We start from the raw sequence: 25,564 nt of genomic DNA, 5'->3' as shown, positions 1-25,564 counted from the left end.
GCTCAAGGGGAAACACAGAGGTGCGCTCTAGTCTAGTAAATACGGCGCATCCCTGCTCTTTGAAAATGACGGTGCGTGTTGGTGCCATATTTGGCGCAGCACACCGTTATTTTCTATTAAATCTGGTCCTATATTTTATGTGGATAGCTGAGTGGATGAGGAAAGGTAGCCTTTACAAGCGCTTTAATACAAATGAATGTATGTGAAAGGAGGGCCATTAAGAAATGAGGGGCACATTTGCCGAGTGGTAGTGAGTGGATCCGAGAAGGTGGTCATGGGGTGAGGGGGGGCGCCAAAATGTACTATGGCACAGGGCACCACCAGCGCTAAAGCCGGCTCTGGGGGTCACCGTTTAAAAGCACAGCACATTCCGGACGATAACAAGGTAGAAACACAATTCCATCAAAACAGAATTTAACAGAGTGGTTTGGAACCCAGCCAAATAGAAGAAAAAAAAAACAGTGTGCGCACACACACTTCCGACATGAGATTTTGCATGTATTTGAAGTGATGCTGTTCTACAATTTGCACAGAAAGAGCCTGGAGACTGCAGTTGTCGGATGTAATTAGTGAAGTGCAGTATATCATGGGGAAATGAGAACTAAATCTAGCGCAGGCCAGATGGTAACCACGATTTCTAATAAATAATCTTTCAGATGTGTTTTTTACATCCAACACAAATTAGGTATAATGCACGTGACTTGATATGAGCAACTGTTAACCACGTTCTGTTTATCTATTTTAATTGAATTGGTTTATTGCTACTATAATTGATACTGCTGTTGTCTCACTGATTTTTACTCAGAATTAAGTAAGCAGGGGAGGGTGACATTTACTAATGTGTGTATTGAGTTATTTTTGTAAGACGGCTACCAGTGGGTACCCTCACGAGGTTTTTTGCACCATCAGAAGTTGAATTTCTGTGTATTTTTTCAGTGAGATTCCACATGCCTTGCTTCGAGTTACACCTGGCAGACTCCTGACGGAAAAAGAGATCAGGGTGCGTTAGCTGCTTAGGCATGTTGTGCCAGTTGCTACATTTCACTTGTGCTTCAATAGATATGGAGTAGTAAACTTTGCGTTTACACGTTGTCATGCCTGTCTGACTTGGGCAGGCATCACAGGGCAGGTTGTTTTGTTTAAGGAATATTTGGCATGTTGTGGAGTGTTGTTTGAAGATGGCATTATAAAACATATTGGCTCTGTGTATGATCCCCAAAATGCACCTGTTTCCCGCACTGTCACAGTTACCAGTACCACTGAGTAGGTGCGGGACAGTGAATATCCAGACCATATATACGAGTTGGACTCAAAGGGTCCACTAAGAAATGAGTAGTTGCCTAGATAATCCGTCATTAGGGCTCAGATTTATCCCTCTTATCATCCATCCCCTCATGACACCCCTGGTAATGCCTCCTTAGCCTAGATTTTTAAACTGAGATGTCACTCAGAATCTCCGGGTTAAAGGGAACAAATCCCCAGTCCTGGCATGGCTCTCATAATTCCGAAGGAGCCGGTACCTGACATTACCGACCCCATGGGGAATTAAGAGGCCACTTATGAGGGTCAGAGTTGTGTAACACTGAGATGAACAATATGCATGCAGGTCTGCCACCTAGTTCGGACCTTCATGGCAGATCTCTATTAATTATTCCTCCCTGGGCTGGATGCTCGGAGAATATGCACATGGTACCTGCAAAACAGAACAGTACAGTTTGGGCATGCAGGACTGTCGCATTTTATTTCATAGTGAGATCGGGCATGTTTTTTTCTGGACTCCTGATTCTGCTTTACAATTCATGGAAATGGTAGATGTGCCAACTCCATAAAATTTTTGAATTCCAAGTTGCTCGTTTGTGCATTTTGGTTTTATCACATAATACACTCTGCTGCACCTGGGCATCTGGAGGCGCACTGATTGTGTGCCACATAGAATAGTACACAGTCGTCCTCTTGGAGTGGGCAAAAGGAACCCCATGTACACCCGTCCATCCCCCTGCAGGTAGGTCCTGTCACTCCCTTCACCCACCTGCAGTGGGATCTCTGTCCCCTTTGAAGTGCAGGTTGAGTGCAGCCTGCACCACTGAAGACTGAGCAGCCGCTTCATATAGCAGCTCTGTCTTTCACTGATGCGCAAGTTCCCATAACCCCTGGAGGCAGTGCATTTGCTGAATAGCGCACCCTGTCCCTGTATACATCTGGTGCTCCCTGTCAAAGGTGCACCGAATACACAAACAGGAACAGTGCTCCCTATCTATAATAAGGCCCTTGGTTGTTTGTGATATACTCAGGTTCGAGCTCTAACATTGGTCTTGCCCTCTGAGGGCACTTGTGCTCTTGCCACTATCTTATATGGGTATCAGCATCTTTCTTGCCTGTTACATGCAGATGATTTGGTTACCCTCAAGCATATAATAAGTAGAATTCCAGTGAAAATCAATCTGGAGAAAATTAAGGTCCTCATTTTTTGAGGAAAAAAGTTAACACCTTTAAATGGCATCTATATTTAAGAGAGGTTGAAGTAGTGAATTTTTATAAATACCTAGGGCTATCCATTAACTATAATTTAAAATGAGACACACATAAGAGTTGTATTAAACAGAGGTCCATGCTGCAAGCTAGTTGCCTGGTCCGATTCAACAGAAAATATGGAGGCTGGGCCCTTACCCACCAATTGAAGGCTCATTAACAGAAAATACCTCCCTTGGGGCTGTGTGGAGCCAAGGTACTTGCCCTCCACCCCTATTGCAATTGGTATCCGTTGGAGGGGTCTGTCCTCAGGAGACCCTTGTCGTTACCTCCTGGTATTATGGTTCAGGATATAAGGAGGGAGCTGAATTTAATCTCCTGGAGCCTGTTGGCGGTTTCCCAGGTCCTAAGATTCTTTTTAACAGGCATTTGGTGGATAGTGTAGCCCAAAAGGTGTCTAAACAGTGTTGTGACAAGGTTCAAGGCAGTGAAAGAAGGTGGGGAAGGAAGCAAGGAAAAGGCTGAGGGAACTCGAAAACATGCATGCAGAGTGTGGCACAATTGTAGTTTGGTCCCCTTTCCCTAGTAAACTCGCTCTGAAAGAATCTGCGGCTAATGTTGCCAGGGCTCTTGATTTCTCCTGTCTGAGGAAGAAGTCTTCCATCAGCTTCACACTAAATACTGTGGGCCCTCAATACGTTTTTTCCTTATCAGACTCAATTACCTGACCCCAGATTACGGAACAAAATTTTAAAGGTGAGATTGGGGGTGTAACCAAATCTTTTCATCCCATAAATTGTGTAATGTGCCCTGGGATTGTGATGGTGTCTGTTCCTGCCCCTTAATGTAAAATGATCCTTGTCCCAGGTACACATTGATTGTTTTTCTCACTCCAACTCGTATTACATTTTTAAGACCCTTGTTTTTAAAATACGGAACTTTGCAAAGGATGGAGGCAATAGTGCTGATATCTGAAATGTGCTACTTAGATGTGGATGTAGAAATTGCCAGTTTCATATTTGCTGTCAAACAGAGTTGTAGTGTTGGGTTTGTATAGGAGGTGCTGTTCATAGGTTTGTGGATCTTAAGTCACTTTTATATTGTACAGGTTTTATTGTTTTAGAATGTCTTATGAACAGTTGTCCTAATGAATTTGGGTTTTACTTGAACTATCTTATATCTGGGCAGGTTTCCTTACAAAACTGCCCTTGCGCTTTTTTTCAAATATTCATAATTGTGGAGTTTTCTATTTACTTTAAATCTTCAAGTTTTCATTAGTGATACATTTTTTTGTGGTACCATACCACGTTTGTGTTCTCCCTGGCTGCATTTCGGAGTTTCATCAATATCTTCAACAGGGTCGGTTGATTGCTTGTTACTGACTGTATCCGTCCTCTGACTGCCCCTTAGCAATTTGACATTTAAGCCACTTATGATGCTTAGAGAGACTGCAACAGTTTTAGCTATTCAGCTGCATTATCTGTAAGTTAAGATTTTGCAATATGCAAAACGCAGTAATGCAAGGAATCGTCCATTTGGAGTAGTCTCGAAGTAAGGATACAAATATCAAGTGGTAGAGCAAGTATCAAAGTCCTGAATCTCACCAGCAAATAACTTTGATAGTTTGCAGAAACTTATCGTGATCACCCTTCAGTAGGTTTCTTCAGCTTTTTTTAAGCATGCTTCTTCTATTGATTCCCAACTCAGCATTATGTCGGTTGTGTCTTAAGTTTTCACCAGTCAGTTTTCTATTATTGTGGTTATCTTTCTCAATTTTCATAAAGCTTCTTAGAAGTGCATAGCAAGTTCACTATTGCCAGTTTGTTTCCAAAACCCTGTGAACATCAGGTGCACATCTTTATAGATGTGGCCTTGCAGTCCAACTGGCTGCATGACCTATCGTTGACATTATATGTAGCATGGTCTTTGGCTTAGCCCTCTTTAACAACTATCTATTTGTGTCATCCTTCATTATCCATTGCTTTGAGACAGCATCCTTCACTTCTTGTGTTCACCCACAAGAGTGTTTCAGGATCACAGGCATGCTGTTGGGGAGTTAGTTTCCGTCTTCGTCCTAGGAAGTGCTTCCTTTGCATGAGGGACTTTTTTCACATATGAAATGTACACTCACTGCCACTTTCTGTGACAATCAGTTCATTATTTCATCAGTGGATCATGCAGAGAATGCAGACTTTTTGGAGGCCTGAGCTCAAGTTGACACCCTGAAGACTTGCAAAAAAAAAAAAAAAAAAAGCTGTGATCTCACAAGACGTACGGTGACCATCTTGAGCTCACGCTATCCCAACTTAGGTTCCCTTTTTCCTGCTTTTACACGGCTATCCTTGCTTCTCTCTTTCCTCAGTGTGACCACCTTGGGCTCCGGCTAGTCTGACTTCATTTCCCTTTCACCTGCTTTCAACTCACCGAACCTTGCTTCTCTCTTTTCCCCCTCCTCCTTCATGTTGAAATTATGCCTTTCATATAGTGAGCTGTTCCTTTGAAAACAGACATGGCAGTTTTCCTGTTGCACACTTTGTAGTTTGCATTACCCGGCTGGCCAGAGGAGCTTTCCTGATCCTGCAGTGCAAAGCGAAACAAATACCTGCTGAACCATTGATTGACTTTTGAAACATGCTCATTCTTTTGCCCTCTCAGCTGAAGCGCAGTCACTGGGAAGACATGCTGCCATTTCATATTCGGTTTCCCCAGTAGGCATGAAGAAATCAATACCAAATTAAAAGGAAAAAAACTTCAGATGTCAAAAAGAATAATTTTGTCCTTGGCAAGAAACGTGCAGGTTCTTGCAAGTTTTTTTCTTTCTTGAGGAAGCATGCTGTACAACAGTAAATGTACAGACCTTGTGTGTTATTTCAAACTCTTCAGGAGTTGCAGTGTAGGTAGCAAACAATAATATCGAACAGTAGCTTGGTGAAAAATAAGCAGTTATGAATCGCTTCCTAGGTCTTTGCTTCAAAAGCTTGATTGGCTCCTTCCCCAGTGACAGCCATTTTCTGTAAAGAAACGAGAATAGCTGTGGGTCAGAGGAAAGAAGTAGCGTGTTGTGCTTTAACCAATGACCAGGAAATATTATTTTGGGGCAAGGCCTGCTGCCAGCTTATTTAATATATACGCCTTTTTATTTTTTTGCTTAGTGCACATGTTCCGGTGAAGTCTATGGGAAACTGTAATCTCTACAGAAGTTTTATTATTGTTACTAGGACTTTTATTTGCAATTTACTTATTGAAAAACTCAGTTTGAAGCTAGTTTGCTTGAAGTTATCCCAATTAACGACACAGTCCTGTTCCTTACAGTAACACTTCAAGTGCAGATGTGGTAAGGGCTGGTGCTTTGCAGATGTGGCATACCAGGAAATTGTGTGGATAGGATTTCCAACTAAAAGTAAGCAATAAAGGAACTTAGTGTTTTTGATCAACAGCAATAAGACCACAGGTCCTAAAAAAAAATTACATAGATGCTGCTGGCATGCTTTAATTTTCATATCCTTGTAATAAATAATGTTGACCCAACTGGCACCTTTTATAGTAAATACCTGTCATTGTTTGAGACCCTGTGCTATTTCAGTAGCATGACCGCCAATGTACTTTTCTCTACATATGTGAAATCGGATACTCCTAAAACAACATTTATGGCTTTTTGAGACTTTTTCCCAAAACTGAGTACATTAGCACACGTTGAACAAATGTGCAGAGATGTGCTATGGCGTTACCCACCTTCAGAGAGATTTCTCTGGATAATCACGGGTTAAGAGTGGCATATTTGTGAATCGTTCATAAGGGTATTACTAACCCTTTGAGCCCGATGTGGCTGCTTCTTACTATATCCAAGTCACTTCTTGGCTGCTGTCTGTATTCTTGCTCCAGATGCCAAACTTTCACTTGTAAAGTTGACCAATGATGTTCAGCTGCATATTCAGGGATGTCTGGCTTTATCTCTTCTACAACTAGGACTTCTCTTCTTTGGACTACTGTAATCAGTTGCTTCAGGCTTTGTTATTGTTGCCTGCAGTGCTTCACCCAAGTTGTTCTGGAAAGTCTGTCAGTGCTCGACCAGTCTGTTTCAGGCCTCCTTGAAACGGATTTTACATCAGTGAATCAGGAATGTCTCCACCTCACAGCATAGACTGCAGTTACCTCTTGAAGCAAGTCACCTGGGTACCTATTGACACATAATCATTTGTTTCTCCTTAAGCTCCATCACTATGCATCATTCCATTGAATCTTTGAGTGACCTATCAAGTGCCACTATGCTGTTGAGCTATACAGATCCATAGTATGAGTCGTGTGGCCCTCACACCGATATCTTCTCTGTGGCCCATTCCAGGGCCTCAGTTTCGGCATTCCATGTTCCCATCAGCCTGCATTAGTTCCCTGGACCCAAGGTGGTTTTTATTTCATCCAGAATGAGGGAATACTGCTTCTCGTTTGGCGTGGGCAAACATCACATGCTTGGTAAAGAGCTTCTGAGCACTCCCTCGGGCTGTGCTCAGCAAGTACTGGGCAGGACTACTACACAAGTACAAGCACACTCATTGTCCGGGGCTACTGAGCATGGCCTTCGGCTATACCAAGCTGGGGGGGGGGGGGCTGTACTGTGCGCCCACAGTGTATATAATGTTTTTACTTAGAAAAACATGGAATGATCATCACAATAAAACTGATTTTCAATTCATCAGCATAATTATTGTTAAACACAGAGGGCATTAGTGCAGTATCAGTACAGGTGTTCGTACCTCAAAATAAAACGTTTATACGTGTTACCTTAAGACACAGTATATTTAGAACTATTGAAAATGAGATATCAGCCATGTGTTACTGCTCTGTCCTGCCTTGGTCATATCCTAACCAGTTTTTGTCAATACGAGAGGTGACTTAATACTGTAAGAAAGTCAGTGTTAACAGACTATTTCAAACTATAATACAAAGTCAAAATATTATTATTTTATTTAAATAAAACAAATATTACAATCATCAACCCAGATTGTTGCATAAATAAAGCTGCATTCCTAGAGACGACCTATTCTGTGCCCTTACATTTTTGGGGAAGGATCGCTTTTTTGCCCACAGGGTGGGGAAAAATACAATCGAGGTTTGCATTTTTAAGATGACTTAAAGAAATACTTCAGTTCAAGTATTTATCTAGCAGAAACACATCCATTGCATCAGATTTCGGAAAAAATATCACAGCTATTCACTAATGGTTATTAGAAAGTATTGTGCACGAAGAATGACCTCTGGCTGAACCAGCTATCAGAAGATCCAGCTGCTGGAGTCTACGGAAAAACACTTTTCACAAACCCGGCTTGCACATCCCTCGTGTTCACACTGGTTTTAAGGTTAACAAGCGTTGTTGGAAAACACACAGAGGAAGCAGCAATTAGTTTAAAATGTTGAAATAAAACAAGCTGCTTAAAGTCCTTAACAAAGCTCTACAAAAAATGTGCAGGCCTAAAAATCTCTCATTAACGTTCTTGTTCAAACGGTAAGTGACCTCAATTAATTGTCTAAACTAAAGTCTCCTGGCTTACGTGGCACACTGACGAGTCTCCAACAAACATTGGCACTTCTGAATGCAGGTGACCCCATAGTACGGCTCTGCACATTGGGGCTCTGCACATTGGTGCAACTTGTGCTAATGTACTCAGATTTGGGAAAGAGTCTCTAAAAAGCCATAAATTATGTTTTAAAGTATCCGATTTCATGTACATAGGAAAAATTACATTTGTGTTCTTGGTACTGAAATAGCACAGGAACTCACATAATGATAGGTATTATCTATTAAAGATGGCAGTTGGGGCGACATTGTTTGGTACAAGGAAATTGAATAAGTTGAACTCAACAACATTTATGATTGCTATTTAAAAATGTGGGTTGTAATGGCCATGGAAAGTGTGGCAGCATGGATATTGATTAAAGATCAGGAATTCCTATTAGAGTTGAGGTGCAATAAGGCGAGTAGTGCTCAAAGACCACCTGCCTACCATGAATGGTGAACTCACGCCTTAAAGTAAAAATAACTCGTGTCCCCACCATGCACAGTTTTTTCATCAATAATTATATTGCTGACGTTGCCGTGATATTATCAATTATGTCATGATTGATGTAATATGTGGTGTAAATTAACAGTGCATGGCGGGGCACGAGTTATAGTTACCTTAGGTTATGAGTTAGGTTCTTGAGATAAGTATAACTATAACTGTATTTTTGTGGTTTTGTACATGTAGTATTTTTGTGGTTTTGTGCATGTAAAATCAAAACCTAACTATAATGTCCCTGTAACTGTTTTTTTCAGTGAATTTCTAAGGTTTCTAAGGGCATCCAGTGAGCATTTTCAAAGGGGGAGGGGTGCTTTGTGCCACCCCCACCCACTCTCCAGGCTGATTTTGGCCTTGTGGACCCTGCCTGCCCCCTAGTTGCTGTGTACCCTGACAGCATAATTTTTTGGGACTACAGGGGAGGCTCTGAGCCCAACGGTCCCTACCATCTCCTTGTCTCAAACGGGAGCAGGCATTGTTCCTGCATGCAGGGACCTGCAAGAAATGCTGCTCCCTGCGCTTGGGAGCAATTCGTTCATCTGTTCTCCTGCCTGCTTAACAGGAAAACATATGAAAAATCCGCTGCCAGCAGGCAGGACCAGTTTTCCTGCTCCCTCCAGTTGGGAGCAGACTTACAGTTTTCTCTTGCTTGACGGGCACTGACGTAGCTCCCGCCAAGCAACAGCAAACTACTATGTCTCAAGGGTGGGTGCCTCAGGACATAGGGAGTCACCGGGGGGTGGGGGAAGTGGACGGAGGGGGGCGGACCCTAAGGACATTAATGGCTCCCGGGTTGGGGGGGGGGGGGCTTCTTAGTTTTTGTATGGCCAGTCCTGGGGAGGTGGTGGTCTCCAGGACTGAAAACAGCCTGGGAGGGGAGCCGTGCAGTCCCCCTCCCACTTACAATTTGGCGAAGCCCACAGGGAGGTGGTGGTTCCTGGGGCGGGGCCGAATATAGCCTGGGGGAGCGCGCTTCCCCCTTTGAAAATTACAGTGGTCCAGGAAGGTGGTGATCCCCAGGGTAATATAGGGCTGACGAGAGGAATTTTCACGGCCCCCTCCTACTTTAAGGTCAAGCACTGGGGAGGTGGCGGTCCCCGGTGCCTTAAAAGGCCTGCAGAGGGGGGCCACACCTCCCCCTCATAACTACACATTGGCCTTGCCTCCAGGAGGTGTTGGTCCCCGAGCCCCATATTTCCCCCACCATACCCCCCCCCCCCCCTTTATTTCTCGGCCCCACTTAACAAATCACCCCAAAACTTTCAACACACCAGCTGAACTGAGGTGCGTAATAGTTTTGAAAATTTTGTGAAGACTTATCAAGCTGCACCAAAGTTATTGGCAAAATAAAAAAACAAAAACGCTTTTCCTATGGAAACTGGGTTCCAACTTTACCTACTGGCACCTTACAGTAGGAAATAGTCACATCTTCCATAGTTTATAAATTCAGTTTTAGTATTCACAGCTCATCAATCATGACAATGGAAGATATTCTGCCATTTGATAAATCTTGTAGAAAATGACGCTGAGCATTAAATAAACACAGGGGGAGAGTGCCTATCAAAGTAAACACTGCTACATTGGTTCAGAATTTCCAAGAGGTGGGCCAAGCTATCTTCCCAGAGAGTACTTGAGATTGTCTTTACTATTACTATTTTGGATTTAAAATGATGGTTCTTTGTTCTAGTATAAAAGCTCTAATAGTTTCTGTACTTCTAAAGCAGCATACAATACATGCCCATGTTCTGTTTTTTAACATTCACCATATTAATTTTAACACACTGTTGGGCCTGCCAAATCAAAGGGTTTTACTGCTTTGTCTATGGGGCACACCCGTTGATACTTAAAGGCATAGATTGAATAAAGTGTGATTAATCCCCCCGACAGCATCCAATAAAGGGCTGTAAGCCTCTTCCTTTAAATATGTTTTCTTGTTTGCCTGGGTTGCTGCATTTTACAAGCTTTCTGGTGTTCGGTATCCTTTTGAATATCAAGGAACTGCTGTTTATTAATCCAATTTTAATCATTGCAGTCAGCCAGAATCGTTAATAATTTCTGGGCAGTCGTTGGCAGTTGTACAACTTTTAGAGTAGATGGCATTATGTTTTTTGACTGAATGTTTCTTTTTGGCTTTCCTGATCTGAAAATGAGTGCAACTCAAGACATTCAAATCTATCGTGCTTTTAAGTACACTTAACAGGAGCGGCTTGCTTCACGATTAGGGGGATGGGCGGCGCATGGTGGGGGTAGAGGGAGGAGAAAAAAATAATTTAATAAAATAAAAACTACTTACCTCAACACTGCCACCACTGCGCCGCTCCTCTTGCCTTCACTGCAGCCCCAGCCCTGGCACAGGCTCCCAGCCTCCCCTGCAACCAATCTGAACGCTGCTGTCATGCAGCATTCAGGTTGATCGGAGAGCCAAGCTAGGGCGCTTCCAGGCAGACTGGGAGCCTGTGCCTGCTCTCTCCAACCCAGCAACACAGTGCCTGGTTGGAGAGAGCCTAGTGTGCATGTGTGTTTGACCGGTCTAAGTTGGCCAGCCAAACATACATCTGCCCGTGGCTCCACCCCTTTAACAAGAAAACGACAATAAACATAGTTGATTATCATTTTCTTGTAAAAGTTTTGCAGCTGCTGCCGCCGGCAGAGGGGCGCAACGCTCCTCCGCCTTAGTGGAGGTGCCGTACCCGATATCTAAATGAATTTACTCTGACCTGTAAAAAAGAGAGGACCCGAACAGCTTTACTCAATGGAAATTTTGGAATTCCTGAAGCCACTTCCCTAAACCCAGACCCACCTCCGTCCACAGTGCACCCACAGCTTTGTCTAGCATGATCTTCATTTACAAGGACATCGGAGGGTTACTGTACACAGAGGACTTCACGCTGTAGGGCGGGTCATCCTCGTGGCCTGGATTGGTCTCACAGAGGGATGGGGAGGTGCCAGTCTGTGGCCCTGAGTAGTATTTAGTATGCCCCTTGGGGACCAAGACGAACATCCTAGTAAAAACACTGTTCTGTTTTTAGTGAATGAAAATCAAGTGGCCGTGAGCCACTCTGTATTAGGTCTTTAGAATGACCTTCGCATTCACCCCCTCCCCTTTTTGAAATAGGATCACATTGTAGGTAGTTTTACATTTTTAATGAGATGGGGCTGCCAATAACATGTTGTCCTTCTTCCATTTGATAATAATTTTTAAAGGGATAACAGAACATACCCTAGATGTTTGCATTTGTTACCTATGACTAGAACTGAAGACTTCATAGAATTATTGTGAGAAAATGTTTGTCATTCTGGGTGGCAGGGTTTATGATTTTTTCATTGCTGTACAGTTTGTGTGGGTCTCTGCTTACGCATTTTAGCCGCAATTCTCTGGTTTTTACACTTCTAGAATTTCTGGACTGCTGTCGTGATATTTCCTTTAGGCGAGGCAAAATCATAGTCTGTTTATTACTTTCAAATTGCTTGCCTAGTGCAGCGACCCTCAATAATCTTGTCCCAAATCTTTATGAATACACAAACGTTTTTTGTCTAAGTTAAGGTCATAGAACTGAAGACAGGAAAACTCATGATTAAGGAACGCCCTTTGTCCGATGATATAAACAAAGCCTTTATTACACCAAGGGGTGGCTACACAACTGAAGACTAGTAACCACAATTGTAGGAGCCTTCCGGTAGTACACGATGTAAACGACATGGATAGTTTCTGGAAGACTTTTTAAATATTGATCCTGAAGCAGCACAGGAGAAAGAAGGGATTCATATTGTTTATGAAGTCTGTTAAATAGGCAGGGAATGTGATCGTGGAGAATATTTCCTCTCTTTACGTTATTACATAGCCTTTGTAGCAGTGTGATACTGAAATTGCAATTACTTGTTAGCTCAATTGAGTGGTAGTTTCTGTCCAGAAATGAGTATGCTAAATAGGAGGCGGCAGAGGAGCAAGTGGTCATACCTGCAGTGATTACCATAGCAACTGCAAGACCAGCAGATGAAGGATAAGACAGAGAAATGGAAAGCGCAAGAAGCATAACCCAGGAGAAAGTCGTAATCCGAGAGCCAGAAGCAGTGATTGTCAGACATGTAACTAACACACCAGCAGTGAGGCACACACTGTGGTGCCTTTTTGGTAATTTATCACCACACGCCTCCCATCTCATATTTACCACTTCTGGGAGGACCGTGCTTTGATTACAAGAGGCTACTCCCTCTGCCATGGTAACACATACAAGTCAGCTTCAAGCGGAGTAATAATCTTTGGTATTAGCTACAGTGTGGGTAGGATTTCTGGTTTAAAGAAGCATTGGAGGTAGTCATGTTTGGCAGATGTGTTTTTGCTCCTTAGTTGATTGACGTTGTAAAATAAACTACTTGAAAAATTTATAAAGAAAATAATACTTTTTAAATGAACAGAACTTTAGTATTAGTTTTGAAGTTGAGGAAACTCTATTGGCAGATGTCATCAGCTGTAGACTACCTAAAACTCAGTGAGTGACTGCGGCAGACCTTACATTACTCAAGCTTGTTGAGCTTCTAAGGCTAGAATTTAATCTGAATCAATTTAAGATGGCATGGATTCATGACTCACCATTGTCTATGCAAAATTAAGCCAATTCTAATGTTATGAAGGATACTTGGGTCTTGTTTACACCCACAATTAGGTATATAAAACAAGGCAATTGAAATCAACTAAATCAGTCTTAAAAGCTTTCATCACTCTCCTGTACAAACAAAATAAACCAAACATTAGTTATCTGTCACATTGGCCTCTGGTCCTCATCAGCCTCTCTAACTAAATGCTTTTATAAATCAGTCAAGTAGACTGATGACATGCATGGCGGCTTTGCCAATCTGGATAATTACAGATTGAGTTACTCAACAAAGCTTAAATACGTTTTTCACATTCCTGCACCAACTGAGCTCAGCTATCTCCATCAAAATGGAATGATGAATGCTGATCTACTTAGGGGCCTACGACCTCTGAAAAGATGTGTGACTCCATGATGGACCGACCATTTTTTTTTCTAAATTTTTGACAGAATGGTTTTACAAAGTTACTTTTATGAATATATTTTTTGTCATTTGCTGATAAATTATGCTCAAGTGGTTGAGTCTTCTGCTATTCCACATTAAGAGCGGTCTTTCGAGTTCATTAAGGGCCTTGATGTTGGCATCCCACCTATTGTCAACCAAAATTAGGTTTTAAGAAGGGTATCAGTATATCGATAAATGAGTAAACGTCTTTGTTCTTTCCATTAGCTTAAAGAGTGCAGCGTATATTTATGTTGAGCTTCCTTTGAAATAGATAGTTGATTACATTTAATTTCTTGGGACAGATGCATGCTGAACGGGCTTAACACTATACTGCTGTATGATGTGGTAGCAAGTTAAAACCTTTGATTAGTATCCCTTTACCAATTTATGTTTGTGTTTCTGTTGATAAATTGTATGTTTCTCAGTATCTCAGGTGAATTACATTTCACATTCTTTGATTAGCTGTGCAGCTTGCTTTAAAGTGGTCCGTTAGCAGACAGCTGGGAATGTAGTTGGCAGAGTGATAGTGCTTTCTGAAAGAGGTAGATTGTCTGTTCCAGATCTTGCATTACATGATTTCTCAGGGTCAGTCTGACACGTTTTGGGTCAGGATTGGTTGCTGCGACTCTGCACAAGGCTAGATGTTCTCATTAACCCTAGTCCTGTGGCTATCAGGTTGCAACCTAAGCAAATCGATTAGATTTAGCCTCATCTGGTTTTCCATTTGGCAAAATACAGATCCAGTATGCTTGTAATGAGCCAGCTCTACTATAGTTTGCTCAGGAGATAAGAGTATTAACAAATCACCTTCCTACGTTCGCTCTTTAACCTCTCTAGACCGACATTCTCTTTTGCCTGCTAGCAGCCTGTCATCGATATATCAGCAAAACAAAGGGATTTTTGAAAACTGCTTGAACTTCAAGGCAGTATATATCAAGTACTCTCCTGTACCTCACAGAATCCTCTGCAGCAGAAGTATTGCCATCCGTGTCCCCTAACCATTTTCATATCCACAAGTCATGTTGTGCCATTTATAAGTTTAGGTCCTATAAATTGCCAACACCACTGCAAAGAAGTCTTTCAGTCCTCCCTTCCCGCATTTCAGTTCTCCTTCCTTCAAGGCCAAACACACAAGTGTTTGGTACTATTGTGGGTGTACTACCCTTTGAGTGTACCTTAGTTCTTCCACCACCAGCCTCATTGTACCTGATCTCAGACAGCTATCATATGCTGTATATAAAATACCTGTAATTTCTTGTTTTCCCTACTGCTGTGTTCTCACTGAATGTCCACTTTATATTACATCAAATACAGTCATTGTACTGTTCCACTCGTACAGTCACCACCAATCTTGGTAATGACCTTTGCCTACGATCTCATGTACTGCCTTGCTACTGTGTAGAGCAGGCTTCTCCAACGAGTAGCCCGTGAGCTACTGGTAGTTCTCCAGCTACTTTGAAGTAGCTCTCCAGTGTGCAGCCAAGCCTACTACATTGAAGCTTTTGCTTGGCGGAGTAAATATGTGTAGACCCAAATTCAGGCTGTGTAATTTAGACAGCCCGTGTATTTTCAGAACTCACAAACCAGTGTTCGAAAACTGATATTTAAGTGACAAATTGTGTGGCGTTTATTACTAATGTTATTACCATGGTGCCAGGGGCATTGCAACTATGGCTGTTATGCATTACACATGCAGAGGCATCCCAAATTGACATAGCGTGTTTCACATGAGTGCTGGCAACCATGCCTGATGGACTGAGGTGATCGCGGCTATTACATGGTTGCCACTACTGTAATCTTACCTGATATAGTCACGGTTAAAACACTTATAATGTTAGTAGCTCTGGATGATCTTCATTGAACATAAGTGGCTCTTACTACAGAAAATTTTGGAGACCTCTGATGTAGAGCGTTTGTGGTAGAACTTCGTTTACAAATAAAGCTCCGTGCATGGATGCAATAATATTGTTAGTCTGATAGTTACGTTTTCTTTTCTTTTTGACTTGAACATGATCTTGGCGGCACGAGAGGGTAACTTAAGGTAATAAGACGGCAGGAAGAGAGGTCTGGGAGATATTAACAAAATCGGAATATACGAACCAGCAACCATTGTAATGGTTTGCATTATAGAATGGTTTTTTCTTCAGTCTTTTTTGTTTTCACACGTAGTCTGCAAGTCTGATCTTATTTGTTTCTTAAATTTCCTATTTTTTAATAGCAGAAGACAAGGTTGAAAAGTTTGAATCGCATCTGTACTGTTAAATTGATTGGATATGAGATTATAATTGGCCATTTTTCTGCAGTTCAGTCAGAGTTCATAGCACTTATTTTTTATGCACGCTTTTTGTTATCCTGGAGAAAATCTTAGAAAATCAGATTATTGCCTGGGATGGTGAGCTGGCTTCAGATAAGGACATCTTTTATCCGAAAATCAAAAATAAACCAGAGAGACATTTATTAAATTTCTAATTGAGTTTCCAACAAGCCACCTAGAACTCATTTTCTCTTGATGTTACTTCGCCTTTTCACTTACGATTCTCATCAAAACTAAGGATGTTCTATCTCAGTCTGTGACTACTTTTGGTATAGGAAGAGCGCTTTGTTTGTACATTTAATTTAGGACAGGGTTATAGATACCACGCACAGTTCCATTAAATGAAGAGGCTGTATACTCTGCTCGTTTATAGCTTATGTTGCTTTATTCATGTTTGCTACAATTACTGTATCACATATCTTGTAAATATATGGTTATGAAAGCAGTATTATAAAATCCAATTTTGGGAAAATTGAAAAATATCAAAATTAATTCTGTTACTGTTTTATTTCTAGGTGTTATTTGGAATCTATCATCATGTGATGCAGTAAAAATGACAATCATTCGTGATGCATTATCGACTCTTACAAACACTGTGATAATACCCCATTCTGGATGGAATAATTCTTCGTTTGATGATGATGATAACAAAACCAAGTTCCAGTCTTCCTCAGTGCTACGGAACACCACTGGATGCATGAGGTACAATTATTTCCATAAATAGTAACAAGATTTACAGTAGTAGAAATGTTTTTTAGATTCTGGACTTGTACTTATTTTTTACATTTTGATTGTGACTTTTAGGTCAAAAACTAATTCTTTTAGGTTGACTACCTCAAAATGAAAGTGGCAGTGAACAAGAAAAATACTTGGAGATATGGGGAGAGTGATATAGATCTTGAAATGTGCATTAACATGTGCTTTCCATGAGGAAGGATTGTCTATAAAATGTCAGTTTCACATGGTAGTGCTGTCAAACTGACCAACCTTCTTATAGGAATTTGTATCCCAGGTTCTGCTCTAGGACTTCTGTTTCTTTTGCTATTTCCACTCCCTTGTCTTAGCCTGTTGTCGCAACAGATATCGTCTCTAGAATCAAGGCTGGCATTCATACCTCTATCGATTTGTTCTGCTAGTAAATAGGAAGGTTATTCAAATCTTCCTAGGAACCAGGAGGGTACCTGACTTTCCCAGTTTCCAAAAACGAGCATGCGCCTCAATTTTCATGGCACTAGTATCATGAGGGTTGGCAAGATAGGACTGCCGTGTTAAAACAAATAATAAATGGTGCTTGCAGCAGCATGGGTCTTTTGATAGTTGTTGCTCCTTGCTTAAATTTGAAAAAGAATAAGTGCTGAGGCCCAGGGTTTTGCTCAGAAGCTCCCGAACAGCTCCATAAAAGGTTAGGGTTACAAATGGCAAATCTGTAATTTCACCTCCTGCCTCTTTAATCTAGCACCAAACACACTTCTCGTATCTCACTCCTGCAGGTTCTTTTCTTTCCTGCTTTCTTCCGTTGTCATTGTTTTCAAGACTTTCTCTTCCTCTTACATTCCCTCTTTTTTGTTTTTGTCTTCCTTTGTGTTGGTGAACGTCTACTGAGGTAAAATAAGTGCTGATCCCCATAAATTAGTTCTGGTGAGTCCTGCCGGCGTCCACTGGCTCAGATTAAGCATTGGTGTAGCTTCTCTCATTCCTGTCCTGTTGCAGGTGTTATGGTTTTACTGAATGCCCTAGCTAGTTGGTCAAGTGGAGCCTTATATTGCTTTTTTGTATGTCAGTGAGGTCTACCAAGGCAGTTGGTATTTTCAAAGTCTTCTGTACTGTAACATCCTTTCCACAGTAATTCCAGTGCAACTTTACCTCCTCGTTGACACCTGAAGCACCTGTACAGATTAAAGAAATTCCTATTGCTTCTGATGACATGGTTCCGACAGGCAGCTCATGGGATGAAAAACTCCACGAAAGTACCATCTTTCACTTTGACTGCTGCAGAACCTTGCCCAAACTGGCTGCAGCCACACAGTGTAGCTGACCAAGGCCCATATTGTGATTTACAAAACACCTGCCGTTGTGCATTGAGATCAGAAACAGTGCAGTGAGTGGCTTTAAATAGTAAAACACGAGTAGAAGGGGCTGAATTCACTTACTGAACAAACATGTCAGTAGCCACTTTAAAATAGGTCCAGAAAAGTCACAAGGTTCATCCAGTTCTTTTCTCCAGTTTATGCCTCCATTTGGACAGTAGTCCAGTTGATGAGCCACTGGAAGATGCAAAGAAACCTGATTGCATATTATAGAAATGTTATGCTAAACACTTGACCTACTTTACATCCTGTCTCCGAAGATCATGGTTAGACTAATTGTTTGTAAACGCATTAAAAGGACTTTAGTAGCCACCTACATCATGCTTGTCTAAAAACTCACACAACGTGGACCTGTAAATATTAATAGCTGCTGTCAGCGCTATATGTGAGTGGAGTTTATGCCATAGCATGTTAACATAGTAGATTAAGTTGCCTTTTTGGAGGAAAATGTTTGAACAAGTTTTTCATGCCCAATTAAAAAAAAACGTTGAAGTTACGTAATAATGCAGAGCAAACACGGTGAATGATTCATAGCATTTTAGGCACTATTCTTGCACCGTGAGCACACCCACTTTGTTCTATCAGTGATTTGTCCCAAATTAAAGCGCCACATCATCATACTGCATTACAGTGATGTACTTTCAGCAGAAAGAGCCTGAGTCCCTGAGCACACAAGCAAACGTTTTAAGCAATTGACAGACTAGGAGTTTTCTGAACTGTCAAGGGTAGGGAGAGGGGAAATAGGGAGAGGGAAGAAGAAAAAACGATCAAATCATGATTTAGCTTGACGTCAGTATAAAACTGTCCTGCAGTCACCTTGAAATTGCCAAAATATCAATTGTGTCCACATACTTGCTAAAGGGTATTTATTACCCATTATGCCAAATGATAATGACAAGATATAGTAAATAAGATAGATAGCTATTTAGTTTATTGTTGAGTATCCTTCAGTGACTATCCTTCATTGGGACTGCAAATTGAAAAATAAAACCGGGTAATCATTTGTTTTATGCTGTTATTGGCTTGCTTTCAATACAAATCTATCATTATTTATTCAAAATTTCATTTAACCTCATTGGAAAGACAACCATCCCAAACCTTAGTGAATTCATTTTTTTTTTTTTTTTTTTTGCAAGAAACATACTTGTAAGTGTTCAATATGTGTTTGCCTCACATGCCTGCTCTCTTTTCCATCTGTTCTTCTCTTTTTTTCCCTTGCTTTTCCCCTAGGCTCCTCTGCAATTTAGACAGTTAATGATATTCATTCTAACATTTTAACATTGCCAGTATTTTTCTGCACTAACCAGAAGAGAAAACAAGTAATAACCCCCCACTCTGAAATGACTCAGCCCCTGTTGAGCAGATATTCAAATTCAACATTTTCTGTATTTTGTGTAGAACATACCAGTGGTTGCTCAGAGTGTTTCTGAAGCTAATCCAACTTTATGAATTTTCTCCACGTCTCCCATGTCCAAACATCTCAAGAAAAATCTATTGGTGTGAATTCTGGTATTGCTACAATCAAGGTAAAATTGTCAAGCTCCATGGAGTGTTCTGTGGCAATGCCTGGAACACAAGCGGATATCGTCACCCATCTTGTATGCTTTTAAAAAGATCGTATTTTAAAAATAATTTATTAAGACCCCCACACCATTAAATCAGACACCACCTTTTTCCATGTTTTCACAGTGCAATAAACCGTTTGTCCCCGATGAGATCTGTGTCTTGCCAGATGAACCGTAGATCACATAGCACTGGCACTGGATGGTCTCCAAAATTCACAGGGGAAATGCTTTCCCGACATTGCGCATCATTATCCAATATGTTTATTTCAGTTTACAATTTTGAAGCCATAGAAAACCAACAATGTCACATTTACATATAATTTCATACAAAATCAAACCAATTACAAAATATTTCAGAAAATAAAATACGGGAACATGGCTTATTGAACACCCACTTACCACAGTGATCCAGATGACACAGCCTTCTGTTGTGCACATATCACTCTGAATAAGAATGTAGTAGCTTGTCTGCGTCAGGCTTCTCTTTAGTAAGTAACCCTTGAGCTATTGGTAGCTCTCCAGCTACATGTAAGTAGCTCTCCTGTGTGAAACCCAACCTACTACATTATAAACTTTTGCTTAGCTGCATTAGTATATTTATTTATTTATTTAAAAAAGAAAAGTGTGTACTTGAGACAGAAACTTGCAATTTTTCAGAATTCATAAGCTGAGGTTTGGAGAAAAATAGTTGAATTTCTAAAATAGTTTTGAAACCTGATACTTCAGTGCTAAATGGTGTGACATTTGTAAGACTGATTACTATTATTACAATTACCTTAGTACCAGAGTTATCATGTTAATGATTTATTAACTATGCGAAGACATTCCAAAGTGACAAAACCTTTTTTACATTATTACTAGCAGCTTTGCTTGATGCACGGAGATGATCACTGCTGGTAAACATGCATAGGGTAGCCACTAATGTAATCTCGTCAGATGTGGTTATTGTTACAGCACTAATAATATTAGTAGCTTGGGATGATCTCGATTGAACATTGTAGGAAAATGCCTCTCATGGCATGGTTAACCCCTAACATTTTGCCTTTTGTTGATGCTAGTTATGATTGAAAGTGTGCTTGGGACCATGCTAACCAGGCCCCAGCACCAGTGTTCTTTCCCTAAACTGTACCTTTGTTTTCACAATTGGCACAGCCCTAGCACACATATAAGTCCCTTGTAACTGGTACCCCTGGTACCAAGGGTCCTGTGTCCAGGGAAGGTCTCTAAGGGCTGCAGCATGTATTATGCCACCCTGGGGACCCCTCACTCAGCACATGCCCACTGCCTCACAGCTTGTGCGTGCTGGTGGGGAGAAAATTACTAAGTCGACATGGCACTCCCCTCAGCGTGTCATGTCCACAACCCACTGCCTGTGGCATAGGTAAGTCACCCCTCTAGCAGGCCTTACAGCCCTAAGGCAGGGTGCACTATACCACAGGTGAGGACATAGTTGCATGAGCAATATGCCCCTACAGTGTCTAAGCCAAATCTTAGACATTGTAAGTGCAGGGTAGCCATAAAGAGTATATGGTCTGGGAGCCTGTCAAATATGAACTCCGCAGTTCCATAATGGCTACACTAAAATCTTCGAAGTTTGGTATCAAACTTCTCAGCACAATAAATCCACACTGATGCCAGTGTGGGATTTATTGAAAAATACACACAGAAGGCATCCTAGAGATGCCCCCTGTATACCAGTCCGATTCCTAGTTTTAGGCGGACCAGTTCTTGCCAGCCTGCCACATCCAGACAGGTTTCTGGCCACATGGGGTGAGTGCCTTTGTCACTCTGTGGCCACGAACAAAGCCTGCACTGGGTGGAGGTGCTTCTCACATCCCCCTGCAGGAACTGTAACACCTAGCGGTGAGCCTCAGAGGCTCAAGCCTGGTGTTACGGCGCCCCAGGGCACTCCAGCTAGTGGATATGCCCACCCCTCCGGACACAGCCTCCACTTTTGGAGGCAAGTCCGGAGGAGATAATGAGAAAAATAAGGAAGAGTCAGCCACCGGTCAGGACAGCCCCCAAGGTGTCCTGAGCTGAGGTAACCCCTGCCTTAAGAAATCCTCCATCTTGTTTGGTATGATTCCCCCAATAGGATTAGGGATGTTCCCCCCCCTCCCCTCAGGGAGGATGCACAAAGAGGGTGTACCCACCCTCCAGTACAATAGCCATTGGCTACTGTCCCCCAGACCTAAACACACTCCTAAACTGAGTATTTAGGGGAGAGCCTGAACCCAGGAAATCAGATTCCTGCAACCTGAAGAAAGAAGGAGGACTGCTGACCTGAAAGCCCCGCAGAGAGGGCAGAGACAACAACTGACTTGGCCCCAGCCCTACCAGCCTGTCTCCAGACTCAAAGAACCTGCACAGCGACGCATGCAGCAGGACCAGTGACCTCTGAGGACTCGGAGGACTGACCTGCACCTAAAGGTCCAAGAACCTCCAGAGGACAGCGGCTCTGTTCAAAAACAGCAACAAGAAACCAACTTTAAAAAGACTCTCGCTTCACTCCGGAAGCGTGAGTCTTCATAGTCTGCACCCAACGCCCCCGGCTCAAGTTCAGGGGAACCAACACCACAGAGAGGACCCCCAGGCAACTCCAGCGACATGGACACCCTCTGTCGACCTCACTGCAACCCCATAGCGATGCCTGCAGAGAGAATCCAGAGGCTCCCCCTGACCGCGACTGCCTGGTAATAAAGGAACCCCGACGCCTGGACCAAGCACTGCTCCCGCATCCCCCAGGACCAAGAGGAACCACCTACCAGTGCAGGAGTGACCAGCAGGGCGGTTCTCATCCTAGCCCAGTCAGTGGCTGGCCCGAGAAGCCCCCCAGTGCCCTGCCTGCATCGCCAGAGTGAATCCGAGGCCCCTCCATTGATTTAAACGACAAACCCAACACCTACTTTGCACACACAACCCAGCCGCCCCTGTGCCGCTGAGGGTGTATTTTGTGTGCCTGTCTGTCTCATCCTAAACCCCCCCCCCCCCCCCCCCCCCCAGTGCTCTACAAACCCCCCCTGGTCTGCTCCCCGAGGATGCTAGCAGACCCCCCCTGGTCTGCTCCCCGAGGATGCTAGCAGACTGGAACCAGAGCACCCCTGTTCTCCATAGGTGCCTATGTTATTTGGGCCCATCTTTTGCCCTCTGCACCTGACTGGCCATGTGTTGCTGAGGCTTTGGGGTTGCCTTGAACCCCCAACAGTGGGCTGCCTATGCCGAGGAGACTGAACTTGTAAGTGCTTTACTTAACTGAGAAACTAATCAATACTTACCTTCCCCAGGAACTGTTGATCTTTGCACTGTGTCCACTTTTAAAATAACTTACTGCCATTTTTGCCAAAACTGTGTGTACTACTGTTTCCATACTTACCTGTGTGAAGTACCTTGCAATTTATGTACTTACCTAAATTCTGAATCTTGTGGTTCTAAAATAAATTAAGAAAATAATATTTTTCTATGTAAAAACTTAGGCCTTGAGTTACGTCATTGAGTGTGTGTTCTCAGTTATTGCCTTTGTGTGTACAACAAATGCTTAACACTACCCTCTGATAAGCCTACTGCTCGACCACACTACCACAAAATAGAGCATTAGTATTTTCTAAATTTGCCACTATCAACCTCTAAGGGGAACCCTTGGACTCTGTGCACACTATCTCTCACTTTGAGATAGTATATACAGAGCCAACTTCCTACAAACATAAGTTGCCCTTATTTCAGAAAAGATTAGAGACCTCTTGTCTACAATATTTAAAGTTTCAGTCTAAAATTTGCCTCCTTCGGTGTTGGTTCTATATAACTTCTTCATGTTTAGGAAAAAACACAAATATGGGTGGCTGAAATTAGTTTTTTTTCAGAAAGACAGAGGCATCAGAATCTCTCATAATCAGTGCTGTTTTGAAAATATGAAACCGTCCTGTATTGCATCAATAGAGTACCCTAACGGAACAAGGGTCCTGTATCCATATTAAATATAGGTTTATGATGACAGCAGGTTTAAATGAAAAGTATACTCTGGCCACCTTTTGAGCTCCCCCGTGTATCTATGCATTCACCTACCCAAAAAGTGTTTTTAGGTTATACCTTCTCTTTTGTCTATATTCTGCTTGGTTTTAGATAATTCTGAAGGACCCAAATCTTTGCACATTGGTCTGTAATGGACAATCCCAAGGTTAAAGTATCACAGCCCTCCAGATTAAGACAAGTTCATAACAGTTTCCTGACTCTCAGACGAAGACAGTTCAAAAGAGTTTCCCGAATAACTGATGTGGAAAATTTAGTCCATACGGATAACCCACAACAGTGATACTAACCATATACTCCATGTCTATTTCCACATACCTAGAAAGGAAGGATGGAGATAGCTGCAACAGACCCCTGCAAAATCTGTTCTCCACTCTTCATAGGCAAATTAAATGTGCATATCTCCACCCCCTTTTTGTATTGTACATAGCATTTGTGCGAACATTTATTACTTTCTTTTTAGGCAAAGCTAAAAAGCGGCCCATAAGTCTGGGGAACGCTTTTTCTTACTAGCAACCAAATCACCTGACTTTAATAGGGAGTCAAATTAAATTTTCAAGTAAGAGAAAGTTTTTACTCTGTACGTCATTCACATGTATCGTTCTTGTTCATACATTGTTTGGTACTACGACCATTATATAGTACTTGGTGTTACAGTCAACATAACTTCATAACTTTTGTTGAGGTACTGAAGGCTTAACTGTGTGTGGATATTGATGATTGGGTGGCGCTTTCTTGACATTCGGGAAATTCCCTGTTCCCCTTCCCTCAAGCATTTCCCCAATTTGATGTTATGTAGCATAAACCAGGATGCAATTACCACGCCTGCCTGACTGGAAACATTTGAGCATGCTTCTTTTGTGTGGTGTTATAATCTAGCATATTTTATTTAGGCAGGTTAACTATAAAAGTCTCTACTCCCAACCAGTCCAGGATCCTTCTCAGCTTTTCCCTGTTAGCATATGCAAAGCCCGTGGGGAGGTTCTAGAAGTCTAGATAAAGAGAACTTTTTAGCAAAGTTATAGAAAATTACATAATAACTTTTTAGCAAAGCCCATGTAGGTGTTGTCAGAGACTACATGAAGAGAACTTTTTAGAACCACAGTATGTTGGTTTATCAATAGCTAGAAGTTGAGATTAAATGTATCAGTATCTAATCCTTGTCTGAAACCAAACAGAGTCCTCCAAAATACCTTTGTCTTGGGCCCAGGTTTTTAGTGTAGACATGGGGATTGCCCTTATCACTTTCACTGCAAAGTGTTATGCATAACTATCAACATCAGGACAGTGCATGCTCTACGGGCGTCAAAAATGCAAAAACCCAGTCTTTATGCAAGAGCATAATTCATGCATTGTGTTTATATGCAGTATGTTAACCTTTTGCATTGCAGAGTTTAACCTTGAAAAACACTATTAATGATGTTTGCAATAACTGTTCATTTGCAAGGTATTGCTGCAAGCTTACTGAGTGTGTTAGGGTGTGGTCCCTTTCTAGGACCTTCTAGAAGCTTTCCCTGCAGCATGACGGTGTGGTTTGTGGGCTGGGCCAGACTCTATATAAGGGAGCCAGCCCAATTCCACATGCTCACTATTCAGAGGTCCCGGTGCAGAGCAGCAGCAACTTCCTGAGTTCCTGTTCCAGAGGCCTAACTTGATGTTCCAGGCCTGCCCTCATTATATTTGTGATCCTTGAGCAGGGCGGTAAGGCGGAGGTCGTGCTGGTCCCCCCGACCCCATTCTCAAAGACTTTTGAGTTTTGGGCCTAGTTGTGAAACTTTCAGTGTGCACGATCGTTTCGTGGCATTTGCATATTCTTGTTCGAATCGGCAGTGTGCACGATTCATTCCTATCATGTAAACCTTGACATTCAGATCGGCAAAAGTGTGGGCAATCACTTCATGGCATTTGCATATTCTTGTTCGATTCGGCAGAGTGCGCGATTCAGTTCTCTCATGTAAACCTTGCCATTCAGATCGGCAACAGTATGCACGATCATTTCATGGCATTTGCATATTC

General features: G+C 42.1%; 1 protein-coding gene across 8 annotated transcripts in view; it reads left to right on the top strand.

Moving 5' to 3' along the window:
• Window positions 1-25,564, top strand: part of PKP4 (plakophilin 4) — a 643,120-nt gene that overhangs the window by 549,599 nt on the left and 67,957 nt on the right. For all 8 annotated transcript variants that reach the window (XM_069225136.1, XM_069225133.1, XM_069225134.1 and 5 more), the window contains one exon: window positions 16,389-16,575. In XM_069225136.1, the coding sequence (XP_069081237.1) occupies window positions 16,389-16,575 (187 nt within the window). The remainder of the gene's footprint in view (window positions 1-16,388; window positions 16,576-25,564) is intronic.

Source organism: Pleurodeles waltl, chromosome 3_1 (genome assembly GCF_031143425.1).
Source record: "Pleurodeles waltl isolate 20211129_DDA chromosome 3_1, aPleWal1.hap1.20221129, whole genome shotgun sequence".
In the NCBI taxonomy this organism is placed as follows: Eukaryota; Metazoa; Chordata; class Amphibia; order Caudata; family Salamandridae; genus Pleurodeles; species Pleurodeles waltl.
The sequence above is the reverse complement of the archived record's forward strand: the minus strand, read 5'-3'. Positions and strand labels throughout refer to the sequence as shown.